The following is a 20,317-nucleotide window of genomic DNA, read 5'->3' on the forward strand; positions in this document are numbered from 1 at the left end:
GTACCCAGGCGAGCTTTCCTAAAGGAGTAGTTACACGTTACAGTTTTGCTGCATTCCGGAGGCTGAGAGAAGAGGAACAATGAAGAGACGAAGGTACCCAGGCGAGCTTTCCTAAAGGGGAAGATACACAATTCAATTTTGCCGCGTTCCGGGGGCCCAAAAAAGAATAACCCTGCTGCCTCTAAGGACGCTAAATAAACATACATTTCAATGTCATTGAGTCGAAGGTCTTGGAGAGAGCAGATTCATCTTCAGGGCTGGACACACCATGCAACTTTGATGCACTCAGCGGGATGCACACATTCGACGTGCCGGATCATGGACTGAGTGCAACGAATCTCAACAGAGTTGATCAAATCCTAGAGACGCATTCGCCCTGTCAGGTATTGCAGCGGGAAATTCGACGAAATACGGAAGGAAAGACCAATATCTGTTTTATTCCGCAATATCTATTAGGGTGATGTCAAAGTCCGCCCACTTCTTATTAATGAGATACGTTTGCGGCATCGACGAAAAAAAGACGTCTCCGAATGAGCCTCACTTCCAAAGTTAAATCTCAGGCAACAAAGGCGAGAAAGTTCGAGAAGACGCCATAGGGCGGATAATAGCATCACGTTAAAGATTTGTCCCCTCCGATGTAGTACACAAAGGGCTTCGAGAATGAAGTTTGTCTGGGCAACTTCGTCATATTAGCAGTGTGAAATTACTTGTAATGTCACCGCCACAGGCTGTGCATGAATCCGCATCGCGTGTCATTAAGGAGAGAAGTGAGTAATTCGCTGAAAGAGAAACCAAGCTCTAGTCCGCTGCCACACAGGAACTCAGCATCGCACAAAACTACCACCAGACACATTTTGATCAGCTCCTTTCATTCATCGTTTGGATAAAAAAAAAACTACAGCTTGATGAACGTCGCTTCTTTCATTTCAGCGCTTGTTATTCTCCCGGGTGCCGGGAGATTGGTTCCACCGCACAACTCTCACTTACTCTTGTGACACAAGATGGCTTACACCAGACCGCCTACTTCCCTTTGATTCCTAGATGGCTCATAATCCTTCGCGCTGTCTATAAAAATTGTTGCATGCTGTAAATATGTGTGTTTCATACAAAGCCGGGTTTTCCCGTGTAACATGCCCCTAATGGCTTTGCCGTGAGGGCGTAAAACTTACATTTTCAAATTTGTGTGGTGTGGTGTGACGAACCCTTGAGGAAAACAAAATGTGCCTGTAGACAGGGAATCAGCATTTGACTGAATGGGCTGGAACGATCATCAATGACATATTATGGTAATAGCATGTGTTTTTCTTTTCTTAATATCGCTGTTCGCTAGACATACTACCGTTGTATCTGCATTCCGGTCATTGCGTCATCTACGAACAGTCGCAACAGAATTGTAAATGAAATGTTACCCTATCATGGACAACATACTGTCTCAGGCCTACATAATGCATAATGGCCACAGTATTAAAGCAAGACTATACTTTACACATTATTGTTTTCATCACATTTATATGATGATGATATTTATGCAATACCATGTGTTTTCAGTCGAGAAAGCCTATGGCCTGTATCCCAGTTTCTGCTGTATGCTGAAAATGCCAACACTTGCTCCAATATCAAAGAAAAAGAAATGTACCTAGCTAGAAATGACAATTATTTATTTCGCCAACAACCTTTATAATCAGCTCCACATAAAAACAAGCATTGACCTTAACGGGCAAAGTAGCCGCTCGTGGTGACACAGGGTAGGACATGGATACCGTCTCTGCACAAACAGTTGACCTGTGACCTGCAACTGTGTGTTTGTGTGTAAACATGACAGTAGATACACGGCAACCAAATTCATGACCGCCCGGGCCAAAAACTCAAACCCCCCCTTTTAAGACCCCCCCCCCCTTTTAAGACCCCCCCCCCTTTTTACGACCTAATTTTCAAGGTTTTTCCAAAGTCGTAAACAGGGGGTTCTACTGTATGTATTCAATAGCTCAATTCTCTCTCTCTCTCTCTCTCTCTCTCTCTCTCTCTCTCTCTCTCTCTCTCTCTCTCTCTCTCTCTCTCTCTCTCTATTTTCAGTGCTCTTTGTAAAATATTGCCCCGGCCCCTCCACCTGTGAAGAAAGGACACCTGTCTGATAGGGACACCATTACCATACCCCAAGGGTGTCCTTTAGAGACAGGTTTTACTGTACTGTATCTTCCGTTCGCCTACCGTTAGGAACGTAATTTTTTGCGCAAACCCTTGGCCCAACAATTCCAAGCTACTCGCCATATTTGAGCTCAAGTGACCCCAGAGTACCAGAGATACAGTCCCCAGTCCCCAGTCCCCAGTCGACAATCAACTAGACTTTCAAACAATCACAAGAGCGAAACCTAAGTGGCGGCTACAATAAGACCATTTATATTTATTGCCTGCTCATATTCACGTTTAAACAGTTGACACGGCCTATGTTGCAGATATGAAGGCGAAATAGTTGGTATTGTAGGAGGTAATTTGGAGAAGCTCTGTTCCGAGTTGATTGCCAATTGTTTCCTCTCTATACTCGAAGTCTAGTGCGATCCTAGCAAATGCTAGCTATATTTGGTCTTTTCTGTCTCTCTTTCATGTTGTTGATTTTTTCAGTTGTGTGTGTGTGTGTGTGTGTGTGTGTGTGTGTGTGTGTGTGTGTGTGTGTGTGTGTGTGTGTGTGTGTGTGTGTGTTTAATAAAGACGCAGGCGCTCGACCAAGAATCCTCTCTCACACACTCTCTCTCTGTCTCTGTCTTTGTCTCCCTCCCTCTCTCTTTCTTTCTCTCTCTCTCTCTCTCTCTCTCTCTCTCTCTCTCTCTCTCTCTCTCTCTCTCTCTCTCTCTCTCTCTCTCGTCTTCTTTTTTTGTTTGTGAATGTCCGTGTGTATGCGTACCTGTATGTGATTAGAGAAGTCATTCTCTGGGCGAGGGCCGGTTGATAAAAGGCTCCTCTGTAATGCTTATGCCACAATCCCCGTTAAATAAAATTTGATCTGATTTTATGTGAATTGATCTCTCTCTCTCTCTCTCTCTCTCTCTCTCTCTCTCTCTCTCTCTCTCTCTCTCTCTCTCTCTCTCTCTCTCTCTCTCTCTCTCTCTCTCTCTCTCTCTCTCTCTCTCTTTTTCTGCGCCCCCACTGGTTTCTAAATGAGGATTGAAAGAGGATCACGACCAAGGAAACCTCACCTCTAAAATACATCAAATGCGACTCCCACCTTGCAATCAGAACAAAATCTGATAGCATGACAGAGGAGATTGTAGTGTGCGAAACTCGAACCTCATCCTTTCCATTAGTATCCTTAGAATAGAAAGTTGGCCTGGATGATTCCATTCGATGAGTTTTCAACAAAGTTAAAGATGAGAACTTCAAGCCCTCGGGACACCCTGAAGCAGAAAGCCCTCGACAAAAACCGCGATTTCACACAGATTTCAAAGCATGACCTCAAAATAAATGCACTGAGAAAATCTCTGACGCGGCAATTTTGTTTAGGCACGCTGTAACGGATCTACTTTAACACTTTCTACACCACTTATGTTGACCAAGATGTTTTTTGGCCGAGACCAGCTGTGCTGCAGTAGGTCACTCAGAATTGCAGTAAATGTGTAGTAACTGTGTATCAACACGCTGGAATGCAGGCGTTAGATCAACTCAACTCAACTCAAATTTTATTGGCTTCAATTTTCATAGAAGAATTTGTCTTGCGCTTGGGAGAAAGTAAGAGTATAACATATAAAAACAGCATTCATATCACATTTCATGTATCACACACAGTAATCACTAGTATAGATCGACGTTACAGTAAGCGACTGAAGCTAAGAGTCGGAGAGGATATATCCGTACCTGGTTGGATTAAGCCAAAAGAGTGGGTACGGATATATCCGTACCTGGTTGGATTAAGCCAAAAGAGTGGGTACGGATATATCCGTACCTGGTTGGATTAAGCCAAAAGAGTGGGTACGGATATATCCGTACCTGGTTGGATTAAGCCACAAGAGTGGGTACGGATATATCCATACCTGGTTGGATTAAGCCAAAAGAGTGGGTACGGATATATCCATACCTGGTTGGATTAAGCCAAAAGAGTGGGTACGGATATATCCATACCTGGTTGGATTAAGCCAAAAGAGTGGGTACGGATATATCCATACCTGGTTGGATTAAGCCAAAAGAGTGGGTACGGATATATCCATACCTGGTTGGATTAAGCCAAAAGGGTGGGTACGGATATATGATAATATCCATACCTGGTTAGATTAAGCCAAAAGGGTGGGTACGGATATATGATAATATCCATACCTGGGAGACAATGAGTTAAAGGGATACTATTGATCTGAACGTTTGGGGGGGGGGGGTCTGGCGAAGTGGACGTAGGATATGCGCCGAAATGGCTGCAATCTGCTGGCCGACGTGAATGCGTGATGTATTGTGTAAACAAATTCCATCTCACACGGCATAAATAAATCCCTGCGCCTTGTATATGTGCGCGATATAAATTGCATAAAAAAAAAATTTAAATCCCTGCGCTTAGAACTATACCCACGGAATACCCGCGATATAAGCCTCATATTGATTGATTGATTGAACTATGAGGAATGTGGGAAATCATCTAGCTGAACACGACACGATTTGTTCAAAAACGCACAAGTATGGTAGTTAATTAAATCGAAGTGAGTGAATGAGCTTCTAGATGCTGTTTCTCGCCAGTGCTTGGAACAAAAATAGTCCACAGGCGCTGCCTGGCGGCTAGACGTGTAGCGCCCTCTATGACGCGGCGGTCTTAGTAACACAGTCACACGTACACAAACGCCATCTTGCATCAAGAGAAGTAACCAAACCAAATCCTCACAAACGAGTGCCCTTCCTTTGCCTATTTTACGAATTTTACTAGATCTTCTAATACATTTTATTTGCAAAGTGAAGGCAAGTCCTCCTGCGTTATTAGCATTATGTGTAACACGTAAGCTTATGGTGTATAGCTTTTACAGCGATATGAGGACTTTTTTTCTTAGACGTTTTTCGTTATAAGTAGCTCAGCGGCACTGTTCAGTTGAGGCAATCCACCATGGTCTCACGGTAGATCTGTTATAGGGTGCCTAATAATGATCTTCGATGTGCACGTCTTCGGAAGAAAAAGGCATAATACGGTATGGCAGTGTCTGCTGATTAGGATGACTGTTTCTTCATTTCATTTCATTTCTTGTATTGTCCCAATGCTGGGCAATTCGGGTCGCTTCCTCCCAGATGAAAGCTAGCAGCAACACAAGTCGCGCTACCCAGGTGAGTGCGTGTCAGTTTAGGTGATAATCATCCACCTGCATTTATGGCAAAATGACCGAGGTCTTTTACGTGCCACTGTGGTGACACGAGGGTGGTGTGCGCGCCTTCGTGAGCGAGGCTGGTACTACATATTGTTCATACGAAATGACAAACACAGGTTACAAGCGATAACGCGCAAAAGTACTGGTTTATTATTTTACAACTGACACTAGGGATCAGTAATGTATAGATATATAGTTACAGTACCACGTAATGCGGTAAAAAACTTATGAACAGAAAGAAAAAGAGAAAAGAAAACAAATTATTAGACATGGCAAAAGTATCAAATGCATTAACAAGACACGAGAAGTAAAAACAAGAAAAATAAACAATCACAAGACAGGAGAAGACAAACAGACAAGAAAGTTACAATTACCAAACACTCGTTGGTTAGTCCTTCAACAACAATAAAGAGTTACGTTCTGTACGTTCAACAACAATAAAGAATTACGTTCCGTACGTTCAACAATACCATAAGCACTAAGAATACTCAAGAAACTTAGCATACATACGTTTAAAACCAAAATGGCTAGTTTCAGAAAAATACAAAACGTTGACTCATCAGGCCAGGAATACAAAGCAAACTGTCATACCAAAAAAGTCTAACGACAACGTTCCTGCGTTAATCAAAGTCACAAACAAGATATTTACTCATCCACTTTCCCTCAATAACGTTACAAGAAATAAGCCCGTTTACAAACGATCACCACAGACCGCAAGCTTCTTTTACCTAAATTCTTTTAACGTAAGGCTGAAAAAGTCGGAGAAAACGTTTCACTTCGAACTTCGTTAACCACAGAAAACACAAGTTATCATTATAAACATTAGCGACTTTCTAGCGTCTACAAAACATTGCTGTACGTTCACAACACTAGAACAGTTGAACACACAATAAAGAAACACTACAACAAGTCAGACTTTCAACTCACGTTATACATAAACAACTCACAAAGTCATTACAAAATGGCGACCAAAACACAACACAAACAAGTAACAACAAAATTACCTTATGCGCTGTGTGGGTTGACCAGCAGTACCAAAAACGTGTTGCCTCACAAACGAAGGGCACAAAACGATTCACACTTGAGAAACAACTGTCTCCAAGAACATTACGTTGACGTTAAAACATAAGAAACGCTCCGTTGGTTCACTTGATAACCTTCATACGTTTACATCAAAACCAAACGCTTCCTAAAACCCTCAGATCGACTGACGAGACAGGAGTCAAGCAGCGGTATTTATGGAAACAAAAACCTAACATGGAATAGTTATTCAAAAGTCAAAGGTCACCGGATTGACCAACCAACAACATTCCTAAGACAGAATCGGGTGAAACTACTATTTTACAACCAATCAGTAACCGATCACGCACTCCGTGCATGCCCAAAACTTAAAACGGTATATTTAACAGAAAGAACATCAAGGAACTAGCTGACATCACAAAGCTAAAAACACGTGAGTCACACGTATTCTAAAACTTGCAACGCAGATTCGCAGGGCTCACCTCAAAATCAAAACACGGAAAATAGCACGTGAATCTCACGGTGTTCTAGAACTAAACGACGCAGTTTGTGACGCTCCGACCAAAACCAGGTCACAACAACTGAACAAGGAGCACGTGAATTTCACGTAAAAATATTAACGCTCCACAAAACGGGTCACAACAAGGTGCCACAATAAAAACACGGTTTACTTCTTTTTACATCGTGCAATGACTTGAGCAAACGTAATTACAACAAAAGTAGGTGACTGCATGCCACATCGGCATGCACACTCCCACCGGAAATTATATTAATATAATTTACTTCAAAAACCTTTGTACAAACATATTCCTTATATCAAAAGAAGAATAACGCAGATTTAGACATTTCCAATTTACAACTCAAAATCATTGTGTTGCAAAACATTTACACAGCACTATTACGGTTCAATCATTTTCAATGTTTCAACACATCTCGTTTCAACTAAATGCCACTGGTCATTTACTCGACGGCATAAAGAAAACGCACCACTTAAAACATAAATGTCCGTTACATCATCTGGTATAAAAACAAACCGCAACAATCTACAACTGTCAAATTGGAAAAACACTCCAAAGTTCAATGTTCTTTCAGTTTGCCTACACAGCTTTGTCTTTGTGATTTTCACGATCTACTAACACAGTCATTTTGTGAATAGGTCGCTCTAATATGCGACTATCACCAGTGGGACGGCCGTGATTGTCTAGATCCTTTGTTCCAACATGCACTTTCACTCGTCTGACCAGTCCATCAGATCCCGGCATCACTTCGACTACACGAGCCATGCACCACTCTGATCTGCACAAGTTCTGGTCATGCAAGACAACAACATCTCCCACCTGTACGTTTGCCTGGGGACGTTGCCAGACACGACGTTTCTGCAAGAGTGAAAGGTACTGGCTCTTCCATAGCAGCCAGAATTCGTCTGCCATCCGCTGGACACAGCGCCAACGTTTCCTGGCGTACAGGTCTGGATCTTCAAACACACCAGGGGGCGGAAGGATGGCACCTGACTTCATGGTGAGGACGTGGTTGGGGGTCAAAGGGCGTGGTCCATCTGCCGATTCCAATGACTCGACAGACAGTGGTCGACTGTTCACGATGGCCATCACCTCGTATAGGAACGTACGAAGTGATGAAGTAGTGAGACGCTGGCCTGATCTTCTGAGAAGACCATTCAGGATGCTGCGTACCGTTCGGATCTGACGCTCCCAAACGCCACCCATGTGACTAGCTGCAGGGGGGTTGAACTTGAACTCACATTTGCTTTCCAGCATCTTTGATGTCAGTCGTTCAGAGTCCATCTCCTTCCATGCCAGTTTGAACTCGTTGCATGCACCTACAAAGTTCGTTCCTTTGTCACACCAAATGCGTGATATGTTTCCTCGCATGGAGACAACAATGCGTAGGGCGTTGATGAAGGAATCACTTGACATGTCATCCAGGGTTTCAATGTGGATTGCCCTAGAGGCAAAACACGTCACGATCAGTCCGTACCTTTTCACCTCCCTACGTCCATCTTTGACGTGAAATGGGCCGAAACAGTCAATGCCACAGTACGTGAACGGTGGGGATGGGTCAAGACGCTCTGGAGGGAGATCGGCCATCTTCTGTCCAGCTGGCCCTGAGCGATGCCATCGGCAGTGAACACAGCGGCGCACCAACGAGGAGACGACGTGACGAATGCCAATGATCCAGAAACCGCTGGCTCGTACTTGGTTGATCGTGAACATTCTCCCTTGGTGGGCTATCGCAGCATGACAGTCCTGAGCCACCAGGAAAGAGAAGTGACTGTCTCGAGGTAGTAGTATGGGAAACTTGTCAGCTGAAGAGGATGATGAATTTTGAGAGCGACCATATACTCTCAGTATACCATCAGTGTCTTTGTGAGCGTTGAGTGCCTGAAGTTGGTTGCGTAAAGAAGGCGTTGGGCGTTCAAAATGTTCTTTCTGAAGACATACGATGAACTTCTTCTCAGTGACTTCAAGCACTTCAAGGGGAGACGACTGGTGCCCCTTAATGGCATTGCATTTGCGTACCAAAACAGCCATGGCTCTTATCAGAGATGTCTTGGAGGAAAATCGTTGGGCGATCTGCTCAAACGACTGGACAGACACTTCTTTAGAGGTAGTAGCCTTGCACACCTTCACCTCAACATCGTCATCTGGGATCTCGAAAAAGTCATCTGATTCCGGAAGGGACTGGCTCAAGAACGCGGGACCATGGAACCACTCTGATGTCATGAGGTCACTCACAGACAATCCCCGTGATGCATAATCAGCTGGGTTCTCCTTTGTAGTAACATGATTCCACTGACTGGCCTGTGAGAACTGACGTATTTGTTGGACTCTATTTGCGACAAAGACGTGAAAACGCTTGGACTCGTTCTTCAAATAAGCGAGTACAATCATAGAGTCAGTCCAAAAGAAATGTTCAATGCTCTCAAAGTCCAGTTCTTCTTGAAGAAATCTTGCCATCTTGACGGAAAGTACTGCTGCCGTTAGCTCCAGACGAGGGACAGTGACGTGTCGAAGCGGAGCCACGCGTGCTTTGGCGACTACAAGCGTACTGTGAATGTTGCCTAGATGATTCTCAAAGCGAAGGTACGAACACTGGCCGTATCCTGCTGTAGACGCGTCTGAGAAGTGATGTAGCTCTACATTCTTCACAGTGCCAAAGTCTGTGGGCAAGTAGTTCCTGGGTACCTTGACGCAACCCAGTCGGGATAGATCCTTCAGCCACTCTTCCCAACGTTCTTGAAGCGATGGTGGCAGCGGATCGTCCCAGCCGAGCTCCTGGCGACATAGTTCCTGGAGGATCAATTTTCCAGTCAGCAAAAAGGGGGCCAGAAAACCAAGGGGGTCGTAGACTGATGCAATTGTAGAGAGAACTCCTCTTCTGTTCGAGGGACCCAGTCTGGGGTTGTCAGTGAAACCCAGCGTGTCATCATCAGTGCACCAGTGAAGGCCAAGAGTCCGCTCAATTTCTGGTGTGCTACAAGGGACTGCGAGTTCTGTGGCCTTGGTTGACGTAACTTCAGAGTCGGGGAAGTACTCTAAAAGTTCCTTTGAGTTGGAGACTATCTTGTGCAGCCTCAATTGTCCGTGTTCACAAATTTCTCTAGCCTTCATGAGCACATCTGCTGCTTCTTCAACAGAGTCTTTGGCTTGAAGTCCATCATCGACATAAAAGTCACGCTGCAGAAAGGCTGATGCCTTGGCGCTGATTGTGGCGTTGTCCTTTGCCACCTGCTTGAGGCCGAAGTTTGCGCAGCCTGGAGACGATGTAGCTCCGAAGATGTGCACCTTCATGCGGTAGTCAAGCGGCTGGCCACTCGTATCACCGTCCTTCCACCAAAGGAAGCGCAGAAAGTCTCGATGGGGCTCGGAGACGTGAAACTGGTGGTACATTTTTTCCACGTCACAGGAAAATGCTATGGGACCCTTGCGGAAACGACAGAGAACGCCGGAAAGGGAGCTGATTAGGTCTGGGCCTTGTAGGAGAAGATCGTTCAAGGACGTGCCTAGGTGACGTGCACTACAGTCAAAAACCACACGAATCTTTCCTGGCTTCTTGTCGTTGTACACGCCGTGATGTGGGATGTACCAGCGATTAGGGACCTCGACTTCGTTCTTGGGAATCAGTTCAGCGTCACCTCGCTCCAAAATCACGTTCATGAACTTGATATAGTCTTCACGGTACCCAGGCTTCTTCTCAAACTGGCGTTTCAGTCCCATGAGACGCTTGACTGCGGCACCTCTGTTGTCAGGAAGAGACGGTTGTTCTGGCCGAAAAGGCAGAGGCATCTCGTAGTGACCAGCTTCGTTGACCTTCACGTTCTCCTTCACGATCTTCATGAACTTCAAATCATCTTGAGACATGGATCCTGTGTCACTATCAGCAAAGTCTCTCTCCATAACGTGTAGTAGGTCAGTACACGATACCTCATCCACCTGTATTTTGTAGACGTGAGCTGCACTTTCTTCTTGTCTTGATCCTGGCTTAACGACTACGTGCATGGACGAGCCTACACCATCAAAGGCGACGGAATGCGGTGACTTGCCGACGATGCTCCAACCTAACTTAGTCTCTACTGCAAATGGCAGTCCTTGGACAACGTTTAGGGGCATGAGGGCTTCAGCGCAGTCATAGCCGATGAGGAGGCCTGCTTCGCAATCAGGGTACAAGGGGGGCAGTTTTGGGGACAGGTGTTGAAGATGTGGGTAAACTTTGACAGTCTCTGAGGTGGGGATTTGCGTGGGGTCAACGGACAGGTAAGGTCGTGAGATGGCAGAAGGGAGCCTGACAAACTCACTGGAGGTAGGAGAGCGGACACGCAATCCAGAGTACTTCCTGCCGGAGACCACAGCATTGTCCTCAGTCAGTGTGGAGACCCTGAGTGTAGTCGGCTGCGATTTGGCTTTAACTTCTTCAGCCACTGACTGCACTACAAAAGTGGCGTTGGACATAGTGTCCAGTAGTGCGTACGTCAGCACTTCTACGTTGGGGTTAGAGTCACTGGAAACGAGAACGGGAACGATCATAGACGTGAAACCGATGCTGTTTTCCTCGCTGGCCTTAAGAGCAGACACTGTAGGGGTCGACGATGACAGTGGCTCTTGAACGTCAGCAGCAGAGGTACGGTAATTGTTCTTGTGTTCACTCGCCCCTTTGGTTTCACTCATACTGTTCTGATACTTGAAATTGTCATCATGAAGACAAGTAGGATGAGCCTTCTTGCACTTCTTGCACGTCTGTTTCTGCATACATTGACGGCTCTGGTGATCCTTACTTCTGAGACATCCGTAGCAGATACGGTTCTTGAACAGAAAATCTCGTATCTCAACCAGAGGCTTCTCTATGAGTTCCTTACATGTCCCAGCGTCATGGTCCGGAAGTTGACAGTGCAGACATGCGGTGACATCCTCTGTCAGGGTTGACAAGTTCGTTGTGAACTTTCTTGGTGTCCCCGATGCACTTGTCAAGCCGAAAACAGGGTCGTTAGAAATGTCTGCTTCGAGAGTAACGAACGACACGAGTTCATTGAACAGAGGATACCTCTTCTTTTCAACCTTAGTTCGAGCAACTGTTCTAGACCATCTGTGACTCATCCAGTCTGGGAGCTTTCCGACGATCTTCCGTAGGTACTGGGCATCATCCAGGATGCTCAGTCCACCAACTTCCTGGGCAGCAACGGAACATTGCTGCAAGAAATCGGCCAGACTTCTGAGTCCCTTGGGATCCTTGCTTTTGACTGGGGTCCATTCGTCCAGCTTGGTCCGGAAAGCTTGCGAAACGACGTATGAGTTGCCGAACCGATTTTCCAGCACTTCCATGGCTCTCTCGTAGGCATCACCTTCTCTCAGCAGAAAGAAGCCGGTCACGGCCTCCTTTGCTTGACCTCCGATGTACCGTTGCAGATACAATAACTTCTCACTGCTGGTTATGTTCTGTCTCTCGATGAGGAACGAAAACGACGACCTCCAAATTGGATATTGGAGAGGGTCACCAACAAAAATGCACGGCTCCTGCATCGGCAAACGGTTGATCATCAGAGCGTCTGATAGGGTTTTGGCGAGAGAGTCCATAGGAGTGTCCTGCTTGGCAGGAGTAGCAAGTGGACGTTGGTAGTACGCAGACGGGGGGTAGGAGACAAATGGACGATCTGCATGACATTCCTTGTCAAAGTTCATGTACGCAGGGGGCCTTGCATTTTCGTTTCCCCAAATAACTTTGGGGGTGGTCTGATGTGGGTCCAGGAATGTGGGCACGAAAGGCTCTGGTTTGGGATGTAGGTGGGTATCATAGGGGAAACAGGGTGGGGTAACTTGAAAACGTCTGTGGTCCATGCGTTGGTGACGTTCTTCTGGGAAGTAGGTGTGTCGTTCTTGCGTCTCATCACCTTCCCTTGTCTCTGGTAGGTGATAGGACCAACCTGTGTGGTCGAGATCAGGCGGGCGAGAGCCTGTGACGCTTGTCGTTGAGTGTCCAACGTTGTGCAGAGGCGGCTGACCAGCGTACGCACCGAGAGGGTGCTGCAGTGTGGTCAGCAGCGCTGTAGGCCGCATGGAGGATGTAGTTGCAGCCGTCGTGTAGTTGGGTGTGAAGGGCTCCTGACGGACGAAAGGAGCGCTCGTTCCGGCGTGATGGGGGGCGTTGACATCCTCTCTACGTTGAGGTCCGTACGCCTCATAGGTGGCGTTGTTGGTAGTAGCGGCGCTTGTAGAGGCGCTGACTCCAACGACGAGGTCCACGACAGGTAACGCGTGCTGTCGTGGCTCAGTCGTTGTGGTTCCTGCGACGAAGTTGGTGACAGCAGCGTTGACAGTAGAGATGTCACGGGTGCTGGCGGCGTTGCAGACAGGAACAGACGTGACGTCCAAGGCTGGCTGGTGTGTCCCTTGATCAGCAATGACGGCAGCTTGGCAGACAGGAACAGACGCGGCGTCCAAGGCTGGCTGGTGTGTCCCTTGGTCAGCAATGACGGCAGCACCTGTCCCTATTCCTATCGCTGTTTGTTCATTGTTTAGAGGAGGGGCTACAAGACTATACAAGGGAACGAAAGGACGAGGGTGGAACCTAGTGTTCAACAAATCAACTGACGGTAGATCAGGGAGATCCTGCTGAACGGATTCACCTTGTTCCAATACTTGTAACATAGCTTGTTGTTCTCTTAAGCTAATTTTCAATTCGGTGGACTGAATTTGTCTCAAAGCCTTTTTCTGTTTAATATCTTCAAGAGCTGCTTCAGCTGCGTCTTCGGCCTGTCTAGCTGCTGTTCTCTCAGCTTCCTTAGCCTGCCTAGCTGCGTCTTCAATCTGCCTAGCTGCATTTCTCTCAGCTTCCTCAGTCTGCCTAGCTGCTGTTCTCTCAGCATATTGTTGTTGTAAGAGATCCAGTTCACTAAACTGAGCTTCCTTTATTGCGTCACCTTCCACTTTTATGGCCAGGGATGCAGCCTCTAATTTAAGAGCCAATTTAGTGTCTTCAGAGCTAACACTTTTAGAGCGGAGAGACTCGGCGCGAGAAGCTACTTGGCTACCTGATCTCCTGATACCTGACTTGTGGCTAGCTGACTTGTGGATGGCTGACGTAATGCTAGCTGCTTTATGGCTGGCAGTCTTAACACTGGCTGACTTGTGGGTGGATGACCCAACGCTAGGTGTTACACTGCTATGCCTGGAAGTAGGCTTCTTAGTCACCTGCACGCTAGTCGATTGTCTGTCAAGAGCTCGATCAATGTCAAACATAATGTTCTGAACTGTTCTCTGAACATCATCCCAACTTTCCTGAATGGTTTCACCGCTACCAATACTACGAAGACCTTTCTCTATGTCACCAAGATCCTTGTACATGCTCAAAACAATTTGTTTCTGACTGGTTAACGACTCTTGATTAGGAGTTTCTTGGTTAAGCTCTGTTACTACCTCACCGATTGCTCGTTCCAAGAATGTTCGTTGTCTTGCAAAGTTTCTAGTTTTGATCTCAATCTGGTAATCTCTACCTTTTTCAGTAGGCTTAATGTCACGCCTAGGCCTTTGAGAATGTTCATCTTCATCGCCGTTAATGTCATAACCTGAAGCTTCCAATGGTTTATCTGCTGGAATCTCCTCCATTACAATGTCCGCTTATTCAAAAGCACTAAAAACCTACATAAGGTTTATCTGTTTAAAAAGTAAAATGAATCGATCTGAGGGTCGTTTGGGATAATACACAAAAGTCACAAAAAATGCGCCGGATACGGAGTAGGAAGATCTCTAACCGACAAGTTGATCTATGTCAAACTATGGTTCACTAACACAGTGACAGGTAACAATAAAGTCTTTTGCTGGTTATCAACAGCTACGTTTACGTTCATTGAGCGTCAATAACAAAAGTTCTTTACTGGGCGTCAGCAGCTAAGTTTGTTTACTTTAGCTAACGTTCTTTCACTGGGCGTCAGCAGCTAAGTTTTTTACTTTAGCTAACGTTCTTTCACTGGGCGTCAGCAGCTAAGTTTTTTACTGTGCGCGCCTTCGTGAGCGAGGCTGGTACTACATATTGTTCATACGAAATGACAAACACAGGTTACAAGCGATAACGCGCAAAAGTACTGGTTTATTATTTTACAACTGACACTAGGGATCAGTAATGTATAGATATATAGTTACAGTACCACGTAATGCGGTAAAAAACTTATGAACAGAAAGAAAAAGAGAAAAGAAAACAAATTATTAGACATGGCAAAAGTATCAAATGCATTAACAAGACACGAGAAGTAAAAACAAGAAAAATAAACAATCACAAGACAGGAGAAGACAAACAGACAAGAAAGTTACAATTACCAAACACTCGTTGGTTAGTCCTTCAACAACAATAAAGAGTTACGTTCTGTACGTTCAACAACAATAAAGAATTACGTTCCGTACGTTCAACAATACCATAAGCACTAAGAATACTCAAGAAACTTAGCATACATACGTTTAAAACCAAAATGGCTAGTTTCAGAAAAATACAAAACGTTGACTCATCAGGCCAGGAATACAAAGCAAACTGTCATACCAAAAAAGTCTAACGACAACGTTCCTGCGTTAATCAAAGTCACAAACAAGATATTTACTCATCCACTTTCCCTCAATAACGTTACAAGAAATAAGCCCGTTTACAAACGATCACCACAGACCGCAAGCTTCTTTTACCTAAATTCTTTTAACGTAAGGCTGAAAAAGTCGGAGAAAACGTTTCACTTCGAACTTCGTTAACCACAGAAAACACAAGTTATCATTATAAACATTAGCGACTTTCTAGCGTCTACAAAACATTGCTGTACGTTCACAACACTAGAACAGTTGAACACACAATAAAGAAACACTACAACAAGTCAGACTTTCAACTCACGTTATACATAAACAACTCACAAAGTCATTACAAAATGGCGACCAAAACACAACACAAACAAGTAACAACAAAATTACCTTATGCGCTGTGTGGGTTGACCAGCAGTACCAAAAACGTGTTGCCTCACAAACGAAGGGCACAAAACGATTCACACTTGAGAAACAACTGTCTCCAAGAACATTACGTTGACGTTAAAACATAAGAAACGCTCCGTTGGTTCACTTGATAACCTTCATACGTTTACATCAAAACCAAACGCTTCCTAAAACCCTCAGATCGACTGACGAGACAGGAGTCAAGCAGCGGTATTTATGGAAACAAAAACCTAACATGGAATAGTTATTCAAAAGTCAAAGGTCACCGGATTGACCAACCAACAACATTCCTAAGACAGAATCGGGTGAAACTACTATTTTACAACCAATCAGTAACCGATCACGCACTCCGTGCATGCCCAAAACTTAAAACGGTATATTTAACAGAAAGAACATCAAGGAACTAGCTGACATCACAAAGCTAAAAACACGTGAGTCACACGTATTCTAAAACTTGCAACGCAGATTCGCAGGGCTCACCTCAAAATCAAAACACGGAAAATAGCACGTGAATCTCACGGTGAGAGAAAGGGAGAATGTACGTTCTGGCTCACCGATTCCGACAGACCCTAAATATTAACGCAAAATAGGCTTCTGGACTAAACTTTTACTAAAATGAAACATGCGACAAAATCAGAAAAATACTGCATAAATCCATACACAAAAAAAATACAGTAAAGTAAGGTTGTTTTGAACCAATGCCGGGTCTGTCGGAATCAGTAACCCAGAACGTACATTCTCCCTTTCTCTTATACAACATTCTTAAGCTCAATACGCTCTCTCATTTACAAACTTTACTTCATGTGTTCTTTCACTGTTAGAATTATATCTGATACATGCAATGTGACTGTCTAAACGAATAGTTAACTCTTTACAAGTGATTCTATTTTTACTTTTTCTTCCCGTCCTATTTGAATCCCCTTTTTTAAAAACTGCTTTTTCAGATCTTCTATATCGATTGGCTTGTTATATTCAGCTCGTGTTTTTGTTTGAATACTTGCTTTCTTACTTTTGTAGTCATCAAAGTCTGTTTGTATCTGTTTGAATTCTTCGTCAGAAACTTTTGAATCTTCAAGTGCTTTACTGATAGACAGTTTTAGGCTAGACAATTTTGATGATGCAAGAGTGGAAATGGATTCGTGTTTTTCAAGCTTTTTCACAATTTTTTTCATTATAGCTGATGCTATAAATGATAAACCACCAACTGCTGCTGCGACACCACCTAGGATTAGAGAAACTGGAGTCCCTACTCCGGTAGCTAACAGAATTGTTCCCGTTACACCTGCAGCTGATGCAAGGATAGTAGAACCAGTGCTGGCATTAGAAAGGCTGTTGTAAGTTGTTGAGTACTTACGTCTAGCGCGAGAATATTTTTCTAATTCATCTTCTAGTTGTTTTTGTATATTACTAATGTGTGCCAGTCTGAATTGTTGACTTTCTGCTGCACTTTCATCAATATTAGGATAAAGCTTCACACTGCTAGTCATCTTTTTAATGCAAAATATAAAATATTTATCTTAATTCTCACTGGCCAGTGTTTCTGCTAAGCTTTGAAGCTGTTCATTGCTTAACACCTTATCTGTATAGTAGAAAGCAATCAAATCAAGATAAGTAAGATTAATACTTCTTATTTCTGTTAAATTATTTATATCTGCGTTAACAACAACATTTTGGTTTGACGTCTGTTTTTTTATTGTGTTAGAATCCTTTTGAACAGCAATAAATACTCTGACTTCTTCAACATTTAATGGTCTCCAGTTGAGATTTATTCCTCTCATTAGAACAGTGTTTGTGGTTTCTTCCCTTTTCCTGACAACTATATCAAATATCATAGTTGCATTCTGCCCTATTGGAAGCTTGGGTATAAAATCGACAATGGTGTCAGCGTCCTTTTCAACACTTTGTTTTCTGTGAATGAGATAGTTGTTCTTATGGAAAGGTTTAACTGCAACTTCTCCCCTGCTGTTAATCGCAGGAACAAGGCTAACAATTAGTGGTCCAGCATTGATTGACTTACGGAATGTGTCGTCTTTTCCAACAAGAGTGTATGGACTCACAAGTTCAAACTTCATTTCCCAGTCAATCTTTTTCATAACAGGACTAAGTACCCATTTTTTATTCTGATGTTTCCACATGTAGAATGTGTCATCGACAATTGGATCAGGTACATTAACATCACGGATTTGACCTAGTTTGAGAAATCTTGGTTTCTTTTCATCGTCGATTTCCTTTCTCTTGTAATGACCAGTGTCTGTAAACTCGAATGCATACACTGCACCAACTTCAGCATTGCTCTCAAAGTCGATAGCGTCTGCTAAATCTTTCAACTCTATAGTTGAACATGCAACAGGATAAGCTATTGTAGGTCCACTCGACATTTTAATACTCAATATTTTATGGAACTATTTCCAATGTAATGTTAAACAAACAATCAACTGGTTGTCCACTTTGATTTTTCAGATCAATGTGTAGGAATTCATGACACCCTTCCTCCAAGTCCTTGAACTGAAGTGTCTTAAATGTTGGCACGTGCATTTTACAAAAAGAGGCATCACTCGGTGGAAGAATCCTAAGCAGATCAGAACGCTGATCATTAAACAGATTATAGGATGTGTTAAGCTCTCTCATGTGAACAAACAGTACACTGTTAACATCCATGTCAATGGGACGTGTTCCCTTGTATATTTTTGTAATTCCAAGCATATCAAGGAGTTTGGTTGGAAACTCAACGTTTACTTCTCTAGTTTTGGGCATAGTAAGAGTAGCAATGAGACTTGCATGATTTAAACTCGCTGTAATACCTACTGGAGCAAACAATTCTTTCTCTAAAGTGCAGAAGTCATAGTAACCATCTTCTACAGAATGTGTTTTACCATTAATTCTTACCCAGTTGTTATTCTTTTTTTTACTGATATTATACCAAGTAACCTTGTACATAATTTCATGCAGTGCAACTTTCATTCCTCCATTTTGATTGTTGATAGGGTTTGCAAGTTTAACTGGCACACTAGTCTTCACATTTGTTAGTGTGATAAACATTTTTTATTCAACAACAAAAATGATTCAGTATAAATTCAACAAAGACGTTAAATACAAAACTGGACCATATTACAATCCAAAGACTATTTCTTTCCATGAGTTGGACTTTGCTGTAACAGAAACAGAATCCATTCGCGTTAAAGTGCCTGACCCATTCCATTCTTACCTAAATCCCCCAATCAAAAATGATAGTGTTCCAAAGATGTGGAACTCTCACCCAATTCAGTTCTATCAGAATCAGTTAAACTTTGCAATATTCTGTGCAACCACAGGATGTGGAGTGTCCTATGCAGACCACATGAATAATTCAAACTTACTGACAAAGTGTGTGTACACATTTCACGTTTACTATCAGTGCAGGAGAATCTTGTCTGAACTTCAGGCACCAATGCCGCATGAAAAGAGCTGGAACCCATTCAACAATAGGATAAACATGAAAGTGTATGAGCGTCTCTGCAATGAATTCAATATAGATTTTAAGACCGACTTTAGGCAAAAGCAAGACAAAAACCATGGCATGGGAACACTATATTTATGGGGTGTCCACAGGAGGTATAATTTTGATTACTGGCCAGGTCATACATCTTTTTCTTCAAATGTGCAGGTACAGTTAGGATCAATAGAACAAGAGCACCACAATGCATGGACTACTTTTATATTAGACACCGGCAAAGGTTTCACTGGATCAGGTGTTGAAAGGATCAATGAATCTATCCGAACATATGCGTGGTGCTTGCTAGGCTCGCAGGCACAGACACGATCAAACATAATGAGAACAAGCACAGGGTTTGGTGCACAGAAACAGTTGTTATCAAATTTAGAAGATGTCATAAACTCTGCAGTTGATCTGCCTTCCAGCATCAAAAGGTATCAAGACTCTCTCCGTTATGCAAGATCAAAAGTTGACTTTGCTGTTGGTAACGGCCTTTACATGTTACCTTCTGATCTCCAGCTGCAGATTGGAACAATAACAAATTATAACAATGAAATCATTATTGCTAGTGACACCCAGCCGCTTGGAAAGGGTGAAGAACTGAATTCAGAAATCAGAACGATGTTACAGCCATATCACAATGAACAGAAACAAAGCGTGACAAGTGAAGATCACGCTGCAGGTGAAGATCATTCTGTCACTAGTGATGATCAAGCTGTTAGTATTAGTGATGATCATGAATCGCAGAAGACTGCTCTAGTAATTGGTGGAGTGGGTGTAGGCTTACTTTTGCTTTATTCTCGTTAGCAGAACACCTGCAATTAAAACTATTAGAGTCCAGAGATGTTCAGCCATGAAACCAACAACTTTACCTGCAAAAGATAACAGCCAGCTAACAATTGAACCAATGATTCCTGGAAGTGCACCCAAAGCTTTTGCTGCTAGTTTCTTTAATAGTTCTGCAATGTGTTTGAGTTGTTTCTTTACCCATCCCGGATCAGATGGAGATGAAGGTGAAGGTGGAGGGTGTG

At 43.6% G+C, this 20,317-nt stretch overlaps 1 protein-coding gene across 1 annotated transcript; it reads right to left on the reverse strand.

The window, feature by feature from the left end:
• Positions 1-7,794: 7,794 nt before the first annotated feature.
• Positions 7,795-14,092, reverse strand: LOC138955612 (uncharacterized; the record flags this gene model as incomplete). The annotated part of the gene is made up of 3 exons (XM_070327180.1): positions 13,900-14,092; positions 12,778-13,263; positions 7,795-11,280 (listed from the first exon to the last, which is right to left on the reverse strand). Coding segments are annotated over exons 1-3 (4,165 nt in total), but the record flags the coding sequence as incomplete, so codon positions are not given.
• Between the last annotated feature and the right edge of the window lie 6,225 nt (positions 14,093-20,317).

Source organism: Littorina saxatilis, unplaced genomic scaffold (assembly GCF_037325665.1).
Source record: "Littorina saxatilis isolate snail1 unplaced genomic scaffold, US_GU_Lsax_2.0 scaffold_661, whole genome shotgun sequence".
In the NCBI taxonomy this organism is placed as follows: domain Eukaryota; kingdom Metazoa; phylum Mollusca; class Gastropoda; order Littorinimorpha; family Littorinidae; genus Littorina; species Littorina saxatilis.